The 20023-nt window shown below is 43.2% G+C and overlaps 1 protein-coding gene across 1 annotated transcript in view; it reads left to right on the top strand.

The window, feature by feature from the left end:
• Positions 1-1294: 1294 nt before the first annotated feature.
• The window catches only part of TNIK (TRAF2 and NCK interacting kinase), a 391801-nt gene continuing 373072 nt past the window's right edge, over positions 1295-20023 (top strand). Inside the window, 1 exon segment of the mRNA XM_019840116.3 lies at positions 1295-1622. Within this exon segment, the coding sequence (XP_019695675.2) occupies positions 1566-1622 (57 nt within the window). The 5' untranslated portion in view covers positions 1295-1565.

Here is a 20023-nt window from a genome sequence, read left to right on the forward strand (position 1 = left end):
CAGGATTAAGAAGCCCTCACTGCACTTGGCTAGATGTAAACTCCCATTTTAACAGACGTGCAGATACTGCTGTATTTGGGGGGAAAGTTCAAATTTAGCTTTTCTTCCCATGTATTTCGCGTGGCCAAAGCTGGAGGGAAAGGGGGGGCGGGTAGGGGGGGCTGGGGGAAGTGACTTCATACTTTTGATTACGGAATATCATGTTTACCACTGTAAACGTTCAGCCTTGAAATGAGAAAGCGGGTGGAGCGAAATCGCTCTCACCCGGTGCATTTTGTATGTTACATCTCACCCACCAGCTAAACTTTCTCCATCAGTCTGAGTAGGTCAGCCACGAAAACGCTGCCTGAAAGGGAAATGCAGCGTCCTGAGGCGGCGAGTACTGCCTTACCCCGTGTTCCCTTTGGAGTTACCTGAAGCATTCAGCTCTTGCACCCAGAGAAAAAGCTTCTCGTTTCAATTCGGTCGTTTCCGTGGGGAATTGCGGTACGGGCAAGTCCTGGGTGTGGCGATGCCAACAAGGAACTCAGATGTCCGTTTTCCCGCTTCTGGTAAACGTTCCTAGCCCTTGACCCGCGAATGACCGGCCCTCGAGACCCGCCTTCCGGGATCCCGGGGGTCGCTGGCTGACCCACCCGCCCCCATTGCAAATCGCTGGAGCGCAGGGTACGAGTGCGCTTCTCCCCCATTCGTTCCGCGCCTGGAGGCGGATCCCCTTCCCTGCACACAAGTCCTTATATGCACCGGTTGCACCAGCCCGCGTTACTCCAGCCCCACAAATAATTAATGGAGGAGGGCGGCCGTCACTCTTTTTTTTTTTTTTTTTTTCCTTCTGGATTTTTTCAGCGCTAGAGCATTTGAACCGAACTGAAAACCCCCCCAATGCGATTGAGGGCCATTGTGCTGCAGTGCACGAATTGGACACACAAAATAAAGCCCCTTTGCCCCTACGATAAGCACGGCAGGGTCCAGGAACAGCTTTTCAGATCCATCCAGATTAGCCTGCAAAAGCTTGGGCGGAAAGGGTGCGCGCCCTTCCCCCAACCACGCTGGTGCAGAGGGACCGGGTCAGGAAGCGAGGCCTCTCCCCAGTCGGAGACCACGCCTCCTCCGCCTTCCACCCCCCCCCCCCCTTTACTCCTCCCAGGAAGCGGTGATAGACAGTTCTGTGTGGTTCTCCACCCCCACCCCCCAGCAGAGTGGAGGAGTTGATGTGTCTCATTATAACAGCCAATGCAGCCGCCATCCACGCACAAGCAAAGAAGCATGTCCCATTTAAATACACCCACGCAGCCCCAGCGCCCTTAGCTGAGCAGGGCGCGCAGCCCACACGCACCGCGGCTCCGGGCTTGGAGATCAGCGCAGGTTGGGCTCCCTGACCCGGAGGACCGACGCGCGGGGGATCGGGATCGGGTGCTGTGGGGCCGGGGTGGGCTGGGGAGGCTGGGCCCGGGGCCTCTGGCGCGACACCCGCATGAGGACGCGAGTAAAATAGACCAAGGTGGAATTTCCAAGGGAGAAGCTTCAGGGTGGTTTTGGACCATTTCTCCCGCGAAGAAGTAGACATGGCGAGCGACTCCCCGGCTCGTAGCCTGGATGAAATCGATCTCTCGGCTCTGAGGGTGAGTAGAACATGTTTTCTGATTTCTTCCCAGCGGTTTGTTTCGGGGTGAACGGGCTCGGTGCGTGAACCCGGGCGGGGGCTACTGGGCAGAGGGAGAATGCGACGCGGAGAGAACCTGGCTTCTGGTTTTGATTCGGGGTCCGCCGAGGTGCTCTTGGCTAAGACTCCTCTCAAAGCTGTGCACTACGTGTCCTCCTTTGGTTGTGGCCGAAGCTCCCCAGAGAACCAGTGGAGCTAATGCCAGTTTCATCTTAGACCAGCGTAAGAGCCTTAAAATGAAAGGCTCGTGTGTGTGTGTGTGTGTGTGTGTGTGTGTGTGTGTGCGCGTGGTGTGTGCACACAAGCCCCAGACGGTCGTCTGGTGCCAAGGCGCGAGACCCCACTGCCCCTTTCTGCAAAGAGAGTCACAGCAGCGTGAATAGGAGCACTGGCCACTCACTTTTCCCAGCTACCTGCAAGATGACATTGTGAGCCTGACTGTCCCCACGAAGCCGAACCTGCCGCTCCACGGGGGCAGCTATTGCTGTGCTGGTCTGGTAGATGGCAACTGCCTCCTCTAGCCCCTTTCCGCCTTCTGAGCCCCGACTGCCTCTCCGCGCTCTCTTCAATGTCAGTCTGCCAGTCACCTTTATTTATGGTTTAACTTAGACCTGCCTGTGCTTTCTGACTTTGTGGCTCTGACATTTCAGTTTTATGGTTGAACTTAAGCAGGTGGAAGGATGTGTTCTCTGCTTTCCCCCAGTCAGACCGGAACTCCCGTGAGAGTGTGTGTGTGTGTGTGTGTGTGTGTGTGTGTGTGTGGATGTGTGTGTGTGGATGTGTGTGTGTGTGTGTGTTCGCGCGCGCGCGCGCGCGGCCAGTCCTTTGTAGAGAGCATCTACGTCCCTCCAGGCCCACTGGTTTGCGTTTACCTTCGCGTGAATCGCCTCAGACGCCTTTTCATTGTATTGACTAAGACATCACTGCTATAGAATCCATTTTGCTGTTGTTTTGAGATCAGAATACCAGGAATCCCAGGGTAGCCTCGACGCCTCCCCACCCCCACCTCTGAATCCCAACACACTCTATCGGGGAAGGGGGCAGAGCTTTCTTGCCATTTTAATTAGATGCTGCCTGCGGAAAAGGAGGTGAGGGGTGTGGGTGGCGGCAGCAGAGGGGGATGAGGATTGGACACCAATTAAGGATGGCTTCTTCCTCTCCTGAACCAAGAATAAAAAAAAAAAAAAAGCCACAGCATGTATACTTGAAGCATGGAGGATGGTGAGATAGAATTGATGGTGGGTCTCAACACAGACACACAGGATGGGTGAAGCTTGGAAGTTCACACGCCCTCCTGAGGCATACATTGTTAGACTGATGCTAAATCTTGGGATTACAGACCTGAATCTTCATTACTTCTCCTGACAGTACCTCCTTCTCTACAGTTATTTTAAAGAGCTACCTTTACTGTCAAAGTGGTACTTTTTATTTAGTCTCATGAATCCTCCTCTTTTTAACTTCCCTTTCCCTTCTTAATTCTTCCAAGAGGTGAGGGTTTCTGCAAGGCCGTCCAGGGGTTGAGAAGGAACAGAGATGCCATTTCAAATAGCTTTTTTGATAGTTGGGCAGCAAAAGCTCATTCATGTGATATTACAGTAAGCTGTCTATTTCCTGGCACAGAAATGCCACATTCAGAAACCGCTGCCCCCTGGGCAGCTGGGGGTGGGGGTTGGTAACCGGGTGGGTGCTTTGGCTAAGTCTGTGATTTCCTGCTTTACAGACTGTGCATGTTCATTTGCCCTACTTTCTGCACTGGGAGTTACTGCCAGCGGGTTAATCAGGTGGATGGATGGCCCAGACTACTGGGTAGGGGAAAGTGGCAAAAGCCCAGTAGGGGGTGGGGTGGGGGGTATGGGGAAGGAATCTGAACAATGGGCAAGGCTTGTGGTTTTCCTGAGCTAGAATCTCAACACTGCTCCTCTAATGGAAAGGGCTCTGATGCGATTTTTAAGTTGGGCTTGGTCAGAGGTGTCCCTTGTGGGCTTTTTCTGGGGAAGCTTTTCTGAGATACGAGCACACAGAGCCTGCAGGCTTGTAAGGAACCACGAGGGCTCACCGGCCTGCCTGGAGTGTGATTCACACATGGGAGGCCTGTGCTCCAGAGATCTGTATTTTGAAAAGATATCTTTGCAGGATTCCCTGAAATTGCTCTTTGTGGCCTGGGCTTAGTGCTTTGCCCCTGTATTTCTGCCTGTAGGAGGTGTGGAATGAGGGAGGGCTAAGGCCAGCTCTAGAGATGGGAACTGCTGGCTGGAGGACTTACATGCTGATGTGGAGACAATTGCACCCGGGAAGGCTGGGGTGTAGGACCCGCCTTGTAGGGGGTGAGGTGTGTAGGCTGGCTGTTGAGTCCAAAGGCTACACAGGTGATCTCCACAAATCAGAGGGCAGATAATTTCTGTCTTCTCAAATTAGGAGAGGTGGGTTTATCTGGATGAGAGGTCTCATTTGTTCCTAACCCCTCAGGAAAGCCAGCCTGCTGAGAACCTTATGGGGAATGCCTGACCCCTGAAATGCAGCCAAGGTCAGTGGCATCTAGGAGAATTTGCTGCAGCCTTACCAATCCCTTGCTGTTTTGGTGGCTCTTTAATGTACACAATCAATGCTCTTTTTGTAAACCCTGAGCTCCGTGCATTAAAAGCAGATCCTGTCTGGAGAGGCCTTTATCCTTCTCACTTTGGGGGCTTATTGTTCTCAGCCAGTGATCCCAGACTGGACCTAGTCTACATTCTCCCCAAATAGCAACAATGCATAATTTAAACCAGAGCCACCAGTGACAGCACTGATCATTTGAATTATGCAAGATTTGGATGGTTTTAAAAAATAAGATAAAACAGGATCTTCTTTGGCTAAAAAAGAGATGATCTGAATCCACTTTTAAAAGTCTTGATTTTTAGAGCTCTGGAGATAAACTAAGTGTTAGGGGAGGGGGATGGTTTCATAGATTAAGAGCTGGAAGAGAATTAGAGAACACCTACCCACTCCTTTCATTTAATACCAAGCTGAAGCCCAGAGACTGTAGTCATTGCCCAAGGTCACACAGCCCCCTCTCTGCTGGGGTGGGGGTGAGGGAGGGGAAAACGGTGGTTTGGGGAGAGAATCTAGGTTTCCTGACTTCTCATTCAGTGCTCCTTTCTCTAAGTCACATTGTCTGTGGCTGAATCAGAAATCAATAATACATTTTCTGCCTGAGCACAAAAAAATGGCAGAGAGGAATTATTTCACCAGAGTCATGGAATTTTATTTATCGAGAATAAAGAAACTGCTTCGTGCAGGTAAACTCATAATACATAAAACCGTGGAGCATTAAGATACCTTTAGAATTCATTTTGTAACCCCCCCCCCTTCAATTCTTCCTCTGCTGGCAAATGACTGAATCATCTAGGACAGATGGTTGTCCTGCATAGTACCCTCTCTCTGTAACCCGTCTCCATCTGAATATCTCCCATGGGGTCAGTCTAGATACACACATTATTCAGATGTCTCTCCATGTGAGGTTTGTAGAATTTTATGTATGTTTTGCATAATCTATGTGGATATTCATATATAGTGTTATGGTTATAAACTATCCATGTGGGTGTATGCAATATGTGTATACATACATAGGCTACAGAAAACAATCTACTCATTCAAACTCATGGCTTGAGTCATTCTCCCTTCAAGACATCACAGTATTAAAAGAAATGAAATTTGCCACCAGTAGGCTTTATTACATATGAGGTGAGATCAGCCAGAAAGCTTTTTGAAGATTAGCATATATCTGAGTCTGAGCACCTTGGCTGTCCTTAGTTTGGCCCACAGAGGAAGGCGTTCAAGGCCAAGATTGGCCTCTGCTGACTTCATACACTATGTTTCTGCCAGGACTCACACTCAGTTTTCTATTTGAACAGAATTAGATGACCTCTGCTTGTCTTTCCCCCTGCCCCTCACTGCCTTCCAGGCCTAGCTATTTCTTTGTCTGTTAAGACCTATAGATTTAAGAACTGACCTCATCTGGAAGACTCTCATGCATCTTTCCCACTGCACTTTTTGTTCTTGTGTTATAAATGGCATTGGGATGTTTTTCTGCCAGCTTAATAAACTGTGGGCTCCATGAGGCCAGAGGTTATGCCTTGCCCATTTTTGAATCTGTCATTGCAGTTAGTTGCATAAATAGGTGAATACATGAACGAGTTGGTGAATGGAGTAGAGTGAGTACTGCATTCTATGTCCATGTCTTATTGGTTCTGTGACTCTGGGTAAGTCCTGGAACCATAATTAATTTAAAAATGGGAATGATCTCAACTGCTTGCCTTTCTCATACGCTGGTTTTAACAATCAAAGTATTTATGGCAATGCTTTATTTGAAAATAAAACCGTGGGGCGACTGGGTGGCGCAGTCGGTTAAGCGTCCGACTTCAGCCAGGTCACGATCTCGCGGTCCGTGAGTTCGAGCCCCGCGTCAGACTCTGGGCTGATGGTTCGGAGCCTGGAGCCTGTTTCCGATTCTGTGTCTCCCTCTCTCTCTGCCCCTCCCCCATTCATGCTCTGTCTCTCTCTGTCCCAAAAATAAAAAATAAAAAAAAAACGTTGAAAAAAAAGAAAATAAAACCGTAATGCAATGCTCTACACAAATATACTATTCCATGATTAAATAGAATTTTATAGGAAACTTGATTCTACCAACATTTCATCTCAGTGATTGCACCTAATTGAAAATGGCTCTGAGAGGAAGATATCAGAAGGTTCTGCATCTTTTAAAAGTACCTTTTCCTTTATATGTGTCAACATGAACTTATATGTTTCTCTGCTGGCCTGGGTTGACCTTTGCCCCAGTATCAGCATTCACTACTTTTTTTTTTTTTTTAAAGATTGTAGTTTTAAGTAATCTCTACACCAGATATGGGGCTCAAACTCACAATCCTGAGATCAAGAGTCACATGCCCTAAGGACTGAGCCAGCCAGGTGCCCTGGTGTATTTCTAAACCAGTACCAGGTATATTCATTAAAACTTTCTTCCTTTTTTTTCTTTTTTTAACTTTTTCCCTTCTTTGTGGATTAAACATTGTTTAAATAAAGCCACATTTATTATGTCTGTGTCTTTACTTTCTTTTTTTAATTTTTTAATGTTTATTTCTGAGAGATTGAGAGTGTGTGTATGAGCAGGGGAGGGGTAGAGAGAGAGAGGGAGACACAGAATCTGAAGCAGGCTCTAGGCTCTGAGCTGTCAGCACAGAGCCTGGCGCAGGACTCGAACCAATGAACTGCGAGATCATGACCTGAGCCGGAGTCGGTCTCTCCACCAACTGAGACATCCAGGCACCCCTTGCGTGTGCCTTTTCAAAGTTTGTGTATTTGGGAGGGGAGTGGCCACCTGAAATGATACAATACTAGTCCAGTATTTAAAACCTGGTCAGAGGTCTCATGGGGATTAAGGAAATCTTGAAACATTATTAATTCCTTATCCCAGACCACTTAGTTAAATTTGGTCTTAAATGAGAGTTTAGCAAAGTTGAAAGAATTGATAAGATAACAGTGTCTCAAAAACAATAGCAGCAGAGTAGTTTTTTAATTAGATATATTTGCTGTTTTTTAGAGACATTAAACAGGTGTTTTCTTTGCCATGACATTGCCTCATAATAAAACAGGGTGTAGTGGGAGTTATCAGAACATCAGAGAAATATGCGTAATCATTTTCAGTGTTCTGAATCTTAGTAAAAAAGCTAACATAAGTCATGGTTTGCTGTTTGCCTAATTGTCCACTTAGGAAGTCATGGAATATTTTGTTGATGAAAGAACACCTAACATTTTTCCTTCATGAAAATATCACATTTCCCACTGCCTTATCTGTAAGGCTCTTTGAAACCTTGTAATTTTGAGTCTTCCTGTGTTTCTGCCTTGGTATTAGTCTTCATGTCCTTGTTGTCCTACACCGTTCCTTTCTTCAGGGGTACAGTTCTCCAGTCCACCCAGTTTTGAGCTACTGTGATTGAATCATGGCCGCCATGCCCAGCTGAGCACAACCAGTCTCTGAGTCTGTGTTTCTGAGAGAATTTGGGATAATCTGTGTCTGAAAGTTGCTTTTATGTCAGATTGGTTCTACCATATCTGTGGGGGAAGTAGCTGTCTGAGAACAGGGCCTGAACTAGCAGTGTGCTGAGAATTCCAAGAAAATCTGGGTGATATTTTTTGAATGAAATGTTATTCTGCTCATATAAATATAAGGTTCCTAGAGGAGAGAGAGGGAGGACTTAAATAGAAAATGTTGGATGAATTCCGCTTGTAATTTCTTTCATTCTGGTTGGAAGTTTATTTCCCTCTAGAGAAAGATGATTCGCTTTCTGCTTTTTACATGCCTCGGCTGTTCTCCAGTTGTCTCAAGGGGGTGCCTTGAAATTCTCAAAACACATTTTATTTCACCCCAATCTTAAACATCTTTCCTTGCTATCCATTGCATGAGGACTTTTGCTCCTTTCCTCCCTACAACCACTGAGGTGACTGTGCCCTGGGCAGCATCCATGACGAGACTTCCCTCCTGCGTCTCTACCATCAGCCTTCTCCTGACTAGTCTCTACGTACACTGCGGTGACATTACTCTTCGAACAGCACATTTTCAGTCTGGGTATTTCTTATTCACGACCTTCCCTGACTCCTCACAGTCTACAGACCCAAGACTAAACTCTTTAGTGTAGCAGTAAGACCAGCTGTAATTCAGCTGGGCCTCCCACCATGCGCTGCAATTCTGATGACCGATGCTTTACTCCTGCCTCAGAGAACAGCTTCCTTCTCCCCATGGATGCTCTTTAGGGGGTGCTGTACCTTATACTGTAAAACCTCGGAGCGTCAGGAACTTGTGCTGCAAGTGTTCCACAAGACAAGCAAACATTTCAAATAAATTTTAACTTGGTAAACGAGCGATGTCTTGCAGTACGAGTGGTAGGAGATGCCGAATGTCACATGACCACAACTGAGCCAATGGTTCTTGAAATTTGCTTTGATATACGAGTGCTTTGGATTACAAGCATGTTTCCGGAACGAATTATGCTCGCAACCCAAGGTTTTACTGTATTCCTTTTCTGTCTCTACTACCTTAACAGTAAACATTCAAATGCCACCTTTTCCACCAAATTTCCTCTGATTTCTCTCAGAAAGAAGTTATCCATTCCACTTGTAAACCCTTTTAGAACTGACCTCACACTCAGAACTTTCTGACCTGGATTATATCCACTACTAGATAGTAAACTTCACGAAGGCAGTGCATATATTTGATTTTTCTTAAGACTCCCCACCAGGATTACCTTCGGGGCTCCAGGGCTCCTTTCGGTATATGGCTTAGTAGTTCTTTTCTGTGCATAGCTAAGTGGATAGCTTTAAAAATTAAGATCATGTTGTCTATATTATCTGCAAGCTGTTTTTTTAAAAATGTGTTTTCACTTGTTTGCTGCTTTTATTTGTTTGTTTGTTTCTATTTATTTTATTATTATTTTTTATATTAAATATAATTTATGGTCAAATTGGTTTCCATACAACACCTAGTGCTCATCCCAACAGGTGCCCTCCTCAATGCCCATCACCCACTATCTATTTATTGGTTTTTAAAGTCAACTCTATACCCAATGTGGGGCTCGGAATAATGGCATCAAGATCAAGAGTCACATACCCTACTGACTGAGCCAGCCAGGTGCCCCTGCAACCTATGTTTTAAACTTAACAATCACCCTTTTTGCATGTTGTTAATGTTTTTCTATAACATAATTGTAAAAGTTCTTTGTCATGGGGGGATTTTAAAGTTACATAAAATTGGAAGGAATATTGGAATGCTCGTACATTACAGCCACTTTGTAAAAGAGGTTGGCAGTTCCTCAGAATGTTGAATAATAGAGTTACCATGTAACCCAGCAATTCCACTCCTAGGTATATATACCCAAGAGAATTGAAAACGTATATCCAAACAAAAACTTGTACACAAATGTTTGTAGCATTTTTCAAAATTTATTCTTTATGTTTTTATATTTTTAAGTTTATTTATTTATTTTGAGAGAGAGAGAGCGAGAGAGAATGTGCATGGGTGTGGAGGAGGGGCAGATGGAGAGAATCCCAAGCAGGCTCTGCACCACAGAGCCAGATGTGGGGCTTGAACTCACTAACCTCGAGACCATGACCTGAGCTGAAATCAAGAGTCAGATGCTTAACCAACTGAGCCACCCAGGTACCCCTGTTTGTAGCATCATTATTCATACTAGCCAAAAAGTGAAAACAACCCCAGGGTGCCTGGGTGACTCAGTGGGTTAAGTGTCCAACTTCAGCTCAGGTCATGATCTCACGGTTCATGGATTCAAGCCCCAAGTCAGGCTATGTGTTGACAGCTCAGAGCCTGGAGCCTGCTTTGGATTCTGTGTCTCCCTCTTTCTCTGTCCCTCCCCCCATCACTCTCTGTCTCTGAAAAATGAATAAACATTAATTTTTTTTAAAAGAGTGGAAACAACCCAAATATCCATGAATTGATGGGTGAATAAATGGAATGTAGTATATCCATACAATGGAATATTATTCATCAATAAAAGAAAGTTTTGATACATGCTACAACATGGATGAACATTATGCTAGTGAAAGAAGCCACACACAAAAGGCCACCTAGTATAGGATTCCATTTATCTATAGTCAAACCTATAGAGAAGAAAAGTGGATTTCTGCAGCTTGAGCAGAAGTGGAGAATGCCTGCTAATGTCTTAAAATTAGACCATGGTGATGGTTGTTCAGCTCTGTGAACATATTAAAAAATCATTTGTACACTTCAAAAGGGTGAATTTTTATGGAGTATGAATTTAATCTGAATAAAAAAATAAATACCTTGATATTTAAAATAGAATAGTAGAATGAGGCCCCGACTTAACAATTATCCATTCGTGTCCAATCTTGTTTTGTCTACACCTCCGTCCACTTCCTCCCCGTATTAATTTCAAGCATCGTATCATTTCATTTGTAAATATTTCAGTATGCATCTCTAAAAGATAAACACTCTTAAAAATACATAACCACAATCCTATTATCATGCTTAGAAATTAGTATGTAACTCGGGCACCTGGGTGGCTCAGTCAGTTGAGCATCTTGATTTTGGCCCTGGGTCCTGGGACTGAGCCCTGAGTCAGGCTCTGCACTGAGTATGGACTCTGCTTGAGATATTCTCTCTCTCTCTCTCTTTCTCTCTCTCTCTCTCTCTCTGTCCCTTTGCCCCTCCCCCTCGTGCATTCTCTCTCTCTCTCTCTCTCAAATTAAAAAAAAAGAGAAAGAAATTAGTATGTTACTTAAAATTTCTTTAAGTATTTAGTGTTCAAATTTCTAACCATGTGTTTTTAATGACTGCTTACCATTTTGTCGTGAGGATGAATGATAATATTTAAACAATTCCTATTGATGAAGCTTCTGGTTATTTCTAACTTTTCAAGTCTTGTAAATAATGCTTCAATAAATATACGTCTTTGTGTACATCTCTGTGTCCTTAGAATAACTTCTTAGAAGTGTAGTTTATGACAAAAGTGTATAAAGCTCTTGGTATTGTCAAATTACCTCCAAATTTTCTGTGAGGTAGGCGTTTAGCATTCACAAATGAACACAGGAGGCTTAGAAAAATCATCGTATTTACCAAAAGTCATAGAGCTACAAAATGGCGGAACTTAAAACCGACCTGCCCCAAAGCCACTGCACATCATGACTCCCATGGTCATTATTTGCCCTGCAGACCTTGTCAAGACATCAGAATTATCTGGTGTATTATCTCCCTAAAGTTCACAGGTTTCCCAGAAGTCTTTCATTTGGGCACAAGCTCTCTTTGGTGAGCGTATGGTGTTTGAGTGTTGTTTCCAAGGTATTTCTTCCTTGTGATTTTGTTTTTCAATGAACCAAAGTCAGCTTTGAATATGTTAATTGTTCTTTTTCTTGCCTTAAAAATGTAAAAACCTAAAAAGTGAACCTTTTTGGGATTAGCAATAATTTTCTTGTACGCTGTGTATAAGGGATGTTTACATTTAATCTGTCATTCTCTTTGGAAAATCATCTGACAGGTATGTTTGGAAGATGTGGAATCAGGCTCAAAGATTTCCATTTTTTAAGAACGGGAGACCACTCAATTTGTGATTATTGCAGAAGCTAGCAAGATGAGTCAGAAGATATGTTATAGGAAGGACCATTCTCAACCCTTTATCTGTCTGATGATTATTAAAATCAAAATCTTGAGTCATACTTTTTTCAGAATGATGTAGATATTTTAAGATTGCAGTGGAGAAAATGGAAGATGCGGCTGGCAGCCAGAAGGGTAAATAAAGAGCCTTGTGTTCTGGACCACAATCTGCTTTCCACTAGGTTTATAAGTAAGACATTCTGAAAATTGACACAACTTTGGGTTTGTCTGTTTTGCGGAGGGCAATTGCTTAGATTTACTAGATTTGATATCCCAGCCCTCTATTTAAAATGCTTATAAATTGGGGCGCCTGGGTGGCTCAATCGGTTAAATGTCCAACTTCAGTTTAGGTCATGACCTTGCGGTTTGGGAGTTTGAGCCCCGCATCGGGCTCTGTGCTGACAGCTTGGAGCCTGGAACCTACTTTGGATTCTGTGTCTCCTCCTCCCTCTGACCCTCCCATGCTCATGCTCTGTCTCTCTCTGTCTCTCAATAATAAATAAACGTTAAAAAAAATTGAAATGCTTGTAAATTACTTATGACTGGTAAAAATCTAGAGCTTCATATGGACATGGTTTCATCTTTTCTACTTCTAGGATTTTTTGTTTTGTTTTATTTTTTAGCTGCCTGTATTCAAATTATGGCAGTGTGGTGGGTGGAATAGGTTGTAAGCAGTAATTGCGAACTGTATTTAAATAATAATAATAATAATAATAATAATAATAATTAGCATTTATAGAGCACTTTAAATATCTTCAAAGTACTTGCAAACATTATCTAATTAGATACCCTCTCTGCTTATGATCTGGATATAAATGCATTTACATTTAGAACAGGGTCATGAGAAACGTATACCTTTGAAAGTTAATGCTAGCTATGATTTACAAAGCTACGCAGTGGTCACAGTTAGAGTTCGGGATTCTCTTGGATTGTTCTGTGTATCCTTTTGTTAAACCTGGTGGCGGTTTAGATTAAATTAGCACCTTATTAATGCCTCTGCTTCCTTTCTGATCATTAAGAACTGAGTTTTGATCATTGCTCTCCTCCTTACATACACTAAAGTATAAACAACATCAATAAGCTTTAAAATGGGCTCCCTCTCTGCATTTCCTGCCCTGGCCTCAGATGAAACTCCCATTAGTAAGTGAAATGAAGTGGGGTCGTGCAAGAGAGAACTGCTATGCATTGCGGTTTAGTAATTTCCATCTGAGAAAAATAGATTAAACTGCACAGTAGGATACATCATAAAGAAATGCACTGGAGAAATGAAACATCTTTAGTTTGACTGTACTAATGATTTCTTGCTGTTTTGGACATGTGTCTGTGTATCATCCCCTTGCACGTATGTCTTGTGTTGGCAATTTTGATAGCATTTGGAGCAGTACCTGCGTGGCTTACTCGGTAGAGGATTCTGCAGTTGGTAGACTTTCAGTGAATGTTTTCCTGTGCATTGTGATTTTTCTAAGAGCTGGTTGACAGGTTAACTGCCTAGACGGTGTTTCTCAAAGTGAGCTCCCTGAATTAGTAGCCTCGTGCTCATCTCTTGGTTTTACCTCTCTGGCCTCCTGGATCGGAAACTGGGGATGGAGCCCGGTAACCTGTGCATTAAGAAGCCTTCCAGGTGATTTGATGTACTTTAGAGTTTTGGAATCATTGACCTAATTTTTTAAAATACAGTTTTCTTTTGTCTTTCATGCTGGTGCATTCGTTCATTCAACAACTATTAATTGAGCATATACTTACTATGTGCCTAACATTGTGCTACATGCTGAGAATTTGGTAGCAAAGACACATGTGAGTGCTGTCCTCATGGACCTTGGTGTCTAATGAATGGGGGAGAAACAGCAAATCCACAGAAATTTGAGTTTGCCTGAAAATGTTGCAGAGTAGAAAATAGTGATTTATTTATATAAGGTAACTGCTAGGTTTTCATAAGATGCATGGCTTCAAATTGTAGAAGACGCATACTTTTAGGAATATGGAATTTTATATTTCACACTAATATATGCATTTTAATTGTTTGTAAGACCAGGAGATACTTGAAGTGCAAAAGTCTACAACTTTCACCCGATAATCCTGGACTGTTCTTTGCATTGCTGTTTTTTATTTTATTTTATTTTATTTTATTTTATTTTATTTTATTTTATTTATTTATTGGCATGTTTATTCAGGGGATAGAAAGCCACAGTCCCAAGACTAAGAAGCATCCTTTTGGTGCTAATTTCCTGTTTTTCCCTTTGGACCTGTGGGGATTCAGTTTGAAGCCCCAGGAGGTGCTGGCATTTGCCTAAAAGCTGAAAAAAAAGAATCCATATTCACAGCTCTTTCAACCCTACCTTAGTTTGAAGCCTGAAATCTTTGGGTTGTTTATTTTGTGAAACTTGAAAAATGAAATAGACTTTTTGGAATCTAGGCAGCAAGTTAAAGGATCCCCTTACTGAGAAATCCTACAGACTTTCCTTGTAACAATCCCTAAACATCTCTTACCTATCTACAAAGATGTCCCGTGTTGTTATTTTAATCTGTAATTCTTAGATAAACACACTGCTTATACTACATGGTTTTTTTGTTTGGGGGAGGTTGGTGACCATTATGGTTGTTAAGGTAACTTTGTATACAACTTGATAATGAGCATATATCAAAATTGTATTTCATACTTACTGCTGGGAAGATGCTTTTAAAAAATCAAATTCAAAGACTCCCATTGTAGAAGGCCTATTTAAAAAAATTTTTTTAACGTTTTATTTATTTTTGAGACAGAGAGAGACAGAGCATGAACAGGGGAGGGGCAGAGAGAGAGAGAGACACAGAATCGGAAGCAGGCTCCAGGCTCTGGGCCATCAGCCCAGAGCCAGATGCGGGGCTCGAACTCACGGACTGAGAGATCCTGATCTGAGCTGAAGTCGGACGCTTAACTTACTGAACCACCCAGGCACCCCAAGAAGGCCTATTTTAAAGGGAAAAGAGATATTAGATAATCATCATTAGGTTGGATATAAAAAATGTCTAGTTAAAGATGATTGAGTTTTTTGTAATATTGCAATTGGAGGACAGATCCAACTTTCTCAGAAGAGGCCTTAATGTCATTAAAGTAATAGCTAACTGCAAGCATTTTTTCTTTTCTTTTCTTTTCTTTTCTTTTCTTTTCTTTTCTTTTCTTTTCTTTTCTTTTCTTTTCTTTTCTTTCTTTTCTTTCCTTAAAATTTTATTTTTAAGTAATCTCTACATCCCACATGGGGCTTGAATTCACAACCCGGAAATCAAGAGTCACAGGATCTACCCACTGACCCAGGCACCCCACTGTGCAAGCATTTTAGTCAGGAATGTTAGTTACTTTCTACATGGGGCAGGGAATTAATTATGTCATTCCAAAAGTTCTTTCTAGGACCAAGTTTGGGACAGTTTTGTTTCTGTCGTGGTGCTATCTTAGGCTCTGAGGAAGCTGTGAGTTTAGCATGGCCTCTTTGTAGCCATCTGCATGGGTAAAAGGGCCCTTTGAGCTTTGGAGTCGCTCTAGTTTTCCAATTGAACTCATAAGACTGACTCTTTTAGAGGCCAGAAACTGAGTTTGGATGGTTCTGGTGCTGGTGTCTTACTCAAGTGTGGTTGATAAAGTCAAAGCCGAGTGTTTGCTCTTCCTAAAAGGCCACCCCTCTGTTCTCTTTTCTTTAAACTATGAACGCTGGCACCAGTCAGAGAGAACTCAGTTTTCTTTTCATGGGGACAAATAAGCAAAAGCTCTACCGTGCTCCCCTGAAGCTTAATGCCCAGATGCTACTCTGGGAAAGAACATCACACACACACTTTTGGTCAGAACAATATGTATGTTCTCTCTGTGAGTGTTTTAAAGATGTAACTCACACTGGTATTGTAGTCATAATTTCTTAAATATAAACAGCTTTTATTTTTGGAGAAGAACAGATGTAAAAGTGTGAAATACCCAAGTTTACACATTTTGGTGGTGGTGGGGGGAGTGGTGGGGGAAAGAACACTGTTTCTTTAAAATCATGGTAATTCAATCTTAGTTACTCCTTGTTTTCCTTGAGTGACTGAAAATTAGCAGGGGAAATCTCTTGGAACCTGACCAGCTGGGTACCTAAATCTCCACTTAACTGATAGTACCAGAAAGAGTGCTAGTGGGGAATTAGCATAGGTCTTCATCCCTAAGAGCAAAAAAGGTCCTTCCCAAGGAGGAAGCCTTTCTGTGGAGAGGGGATTGTGCACCTTCCGTGAAATATGTATGACACTCAAAGTAAAATGTTAGAGATACAGAGATCCCAGCCCCAGACAGAAGGTTTGTTTTCTAGATTAGAAAATGTGAATGGCAGGGATTTGAGAGCTTGGTGTCCCTCTGGTCTCTGAACCAAAGCTCTTTCTGGATCTCTGGGTGCCCACTCCCTCCTTTAATTTGTGAGTTTGTTTGTGAAAGGTACCTGGGGTTCTCAAAGCAGCAGGGGCATTACTGTCCCCTGGAGGCCAGGTCCCTTTCTTTTCTTTTCTGGAGGCAGGGTCTCTGCTATTGTAGCACATCACCTGATACAATGCAAGTTGCATCAGATTTAAAGAAATAGTTCCCTGGCCTTCTTTGCGAGTCCCTGCCTTTTGTAAGTTGCTGCTGCTTCGCAGGATTCACAATTAGCATTTTGTTCCTGTGGAGACTCGGTTTAGTGTGCAAGGCACATTCTCGTTTGTCGTGCTTGGTTCCTTGATAATTCCCATTCGACAAATATTTTGGTCAAGTTTTCTGTGACCATTAGGTCTAACTGGTTGTTTGATATTGCATTTTGGTACTAAGTGATTTCAAGCATGTTTCAAATGAACATCTCTGATCATTTCTTTTCTGTCAGTGAAATTTGGAATGTGAATAAATTACGAGGCCATGTGACTTCCACAGTTCACAGGGCGGCTAGTGAAAACTTTATTCAAACTACGCTTCATGCCATTTAGAAATCTAAATCTGATTTTAAAATATCCCCAAGAATGTGGATACATTGGAACTGTCACACTCTGCTGGTGGGAATATAAAATGGTTAAGCCACTTTAGAAAAATAGTTTGGCTGTTTCTGAAAAAGTTAACTGTAAGTTTCCTCTATGACTCAGCGCATTTGACTTCTGAATGTCTACCCAAGAGACATGCAAACATATGTCCAGGCAAAAACTTGTAACCTGAATGTTCATAATAGCCAGAAGTGGGGACGATTTCAGTGTCTATCAACAGATGAAGAGGTAAACAAATTGTGATGGGGTACAATGGGATACTATTCAGTAAAAAAGAATGACGTACTGATACAAGCTACAAAGTGGATGTTTTGCTAAGTGAAAGAAGCCAGGAGCAAAAGATCACATGTTGTATGATTCTATTTATGTGAAATCTCTAAAAAGGCAAATCTGTTGAGACAGAAGGTGGGTTTAGTGGTCGGCTAGGGCTGGTAATGAAAACGGAGAGTGATTGCAGATAGGCGTGTGGGGTCTTTTTGAGGTGATGGAATATGTTCTACAATTGGATGGTGGTAACATGAGTGAGTTTTATGGTATGTAAATTACACCTCAAAAAACCTGTTAAAATGTAATCTGTCTGGGACATTTTGCTTCACGGTTGTACCAGCTCCACACACCACGAGGGCAGATTCCCCAGTCAGGCCACTCCAGTATTTCTAGGAAGGCCCTCTCCTCTCTACCTTGAGGGATGGGGGACTCTGGTCCTACCTTATGCCTTCTACCTACCTTATGTCTCCCTTATTGTGAAGGGTGTCTCATATTTTATAAATGTAATCATAATAACTTCCTTCAAGATAAGGTGGCTGATAACTTATCTCCCCTCCCAGAGAAAGGAGAACTTTGGAGCCAGATCTAGGATAGCTATTCCTGTCTGAAGCCATTCCTTACTGAACCACTTTCAATTCTCGCGGTGTTTCTGGCAGTTACTCACCCCTCTATTGTTCCGCATGCTGCTCTCTCTGCCTAGAAGTCATCTCCGGTCTCTCTTGTTAACAGATAGTTTATTTGTCTCTTCCCCCAACCCGTTGTCCCAGAGGAGACTGTAATTCCCACAGGGCAGGACCTGTGTTTTGTTTATTTGCCTATCTATTTATTAATGAAATGAATGGCTTCTCATGACGTACAGCATAAAGCTACACTCCTTAATTTAGCAAGGTCTTTGATGATCTAACCATTCCCTACTTTTTTTTTTTCAGTATCAGCAGTCACCACACTATCCCCTCTCTATACACCAATTCAGAGTCTTTCAAGTTGTAATGAGTTGTGGAGTGAGTTTAATGGGTTGCAATTAGCTTTAGAAAATTAATTAGAATAGAGTAGAAAACTATTACTGTGTGTATATTGTATATATGTGTGTATTAGGTTACAATGTAGAATGTATTTCTTATAGGGTAAGGAAGCTAAAAGTTTGAAGTTCACTGCTCTAGTTTAGTCCATAAGACGGCATACGATTCACCTAGAGGGAGTTTAGTTTGCAAATTGGAGTTCAGTTATCTAGCCTGGGGCCCACAGGTTTGCAACTCCGTGGCCCTCACATAGTTTGGATGTATGTGTTCTCCATTTTAAGAAGCCATAACACGCTACAGTTGCTGATGTCCGCCATGCTGATTGAGGCCTCTTGTTCATCTGTTGGACACCTTCTGAGAGCTAGGAGCACTGCCAGGGCCCTGGATGTCCTGGACTGGTGAACACCAGGTACAGTCCAGCCGCAAGATGGAAACGTACGTGGCATTTCCTCTGCTGCTTGGGAAACCCCGAACGCCGTGTTTGCTCCACCAACTCTGTAATGAACACCTATCCATCCTTCAGATGTTCACTCCGAGGAATTAGACGTGCCTTCCGCTACTTTTCGTCAAGTGCAATGACATTTGGTATCTGTGTAGAGATTCGAAGAAGACAAGATGCTGAAAGGAGCTATGATCACTTGATAAAACGCATTCTCCAGAATTGAGAACGGAAGAGCTGAGCTCTGGGGGTTACAGCTGAAGCCTGGAAGGGTCCTTCCTCGTGGAGGAACAAGTTGCTGCAAGCTGCAATAGCCACTATGGCCACAAGAGCACCCTTTGGGAAATGTGGGCAAGGAAGGAGGCTTGGGAACTTACCAGAAGTAGCAGAACTGGGTCGGGGCTGAGAGCCAATTACCACTGAAATCGTCCCCCAGACTCACATGGTCTTGGATATGATAAAAACAGACAGAAAATCTGTAGACACTGTCAGATTATGTCACTGCCAGAAAACTGTAAGGAGCAGTTTTGTCCTGTGTGCCCCTGTGGGGTCGGGGAAGCAGGGAGAGTATGACCCTTCCCTCTGAGCCGCTGGGAGACAGGGTGGAATGTCCTTGAAACCAGTGGAGACAGAACATATGTTTAGCTTTTTGGGGCTGCTTGTGCCAGGTGGTGAGTTAGGGGCCGGAAGGGAGGGGAACACAGGCTGTTGGCTCATGTTGGCCCTGGTTAGGGCAGCGATGTGGTCCTCAGCTTTCCAGGTCCCAGGACATGATAATAGTTAGGGTACTGAGTCTCAGGTCACACCATCACGTAGATACACCTGACGCTGTTTGGAATATAATTTATTTAATAATGATAATGGCAATATTAATAGATAATATCCTCTGTGACCACTTGCCTTGTGTGAAGCACGGGGCTACTTATTTTAAAGGTCTGGTCTTATGAACACGGTCAGATTTTGTGATGTGTACTGTTTTTCTTCTAACTTTACACATGTGGAAACGCACGCTTAGGTTAAGTGACCTGTTGGAAATAATGGAGCCTGGCTTTGAACCCAGGCTTGTCTGACTTTGAAAAGTATGAAATGTGAGCACTGTGCCATTGCTACTTCCTGTTTTCTCAATATATAGTAGAAATACCTTTTTAGTATTGGAACAACTGTCTGCTCTCCAGTGCAGCGTCTTCCTGATTTTGGAGAGATTTAGGAATCTGAAAATTTGATCAGAAATTGACTTACTGTGGCTGGAATAAGGCTGGGGTTGACCCAGGATCTTTAGGGCTGTACCCTATTCAGGTCAGAATACTGATCCCACCATGAGTGGTTGTTGGACAGGTCTCGATAAATTCATCCAGTCTCCCTTTTGTGACCCTGATCAATCTACAGAAACCCCTGTTAGTAAGACATCTCTCTACCTTGTTCACATTAATCTCTATCTACTTTGTTCTTCTGTCTTGTTTTGTTTATACTGTATATCACCC

The sequence above is a fragment of the Felis catus genome, chromosome C2 (assembly GCF_018350175.1).
Source record: "Felis catus isolate Fca126 chromosome C2, F.catus_Fca126_mat1.0, whole genome shotgun sequence".
NCBI classification, from domain to species: domain Eukaryota; kingdom Metazoa; phylum Chordata; class Mammalia; order Carnivora; family Felidae; genus Felis; species Felis catus.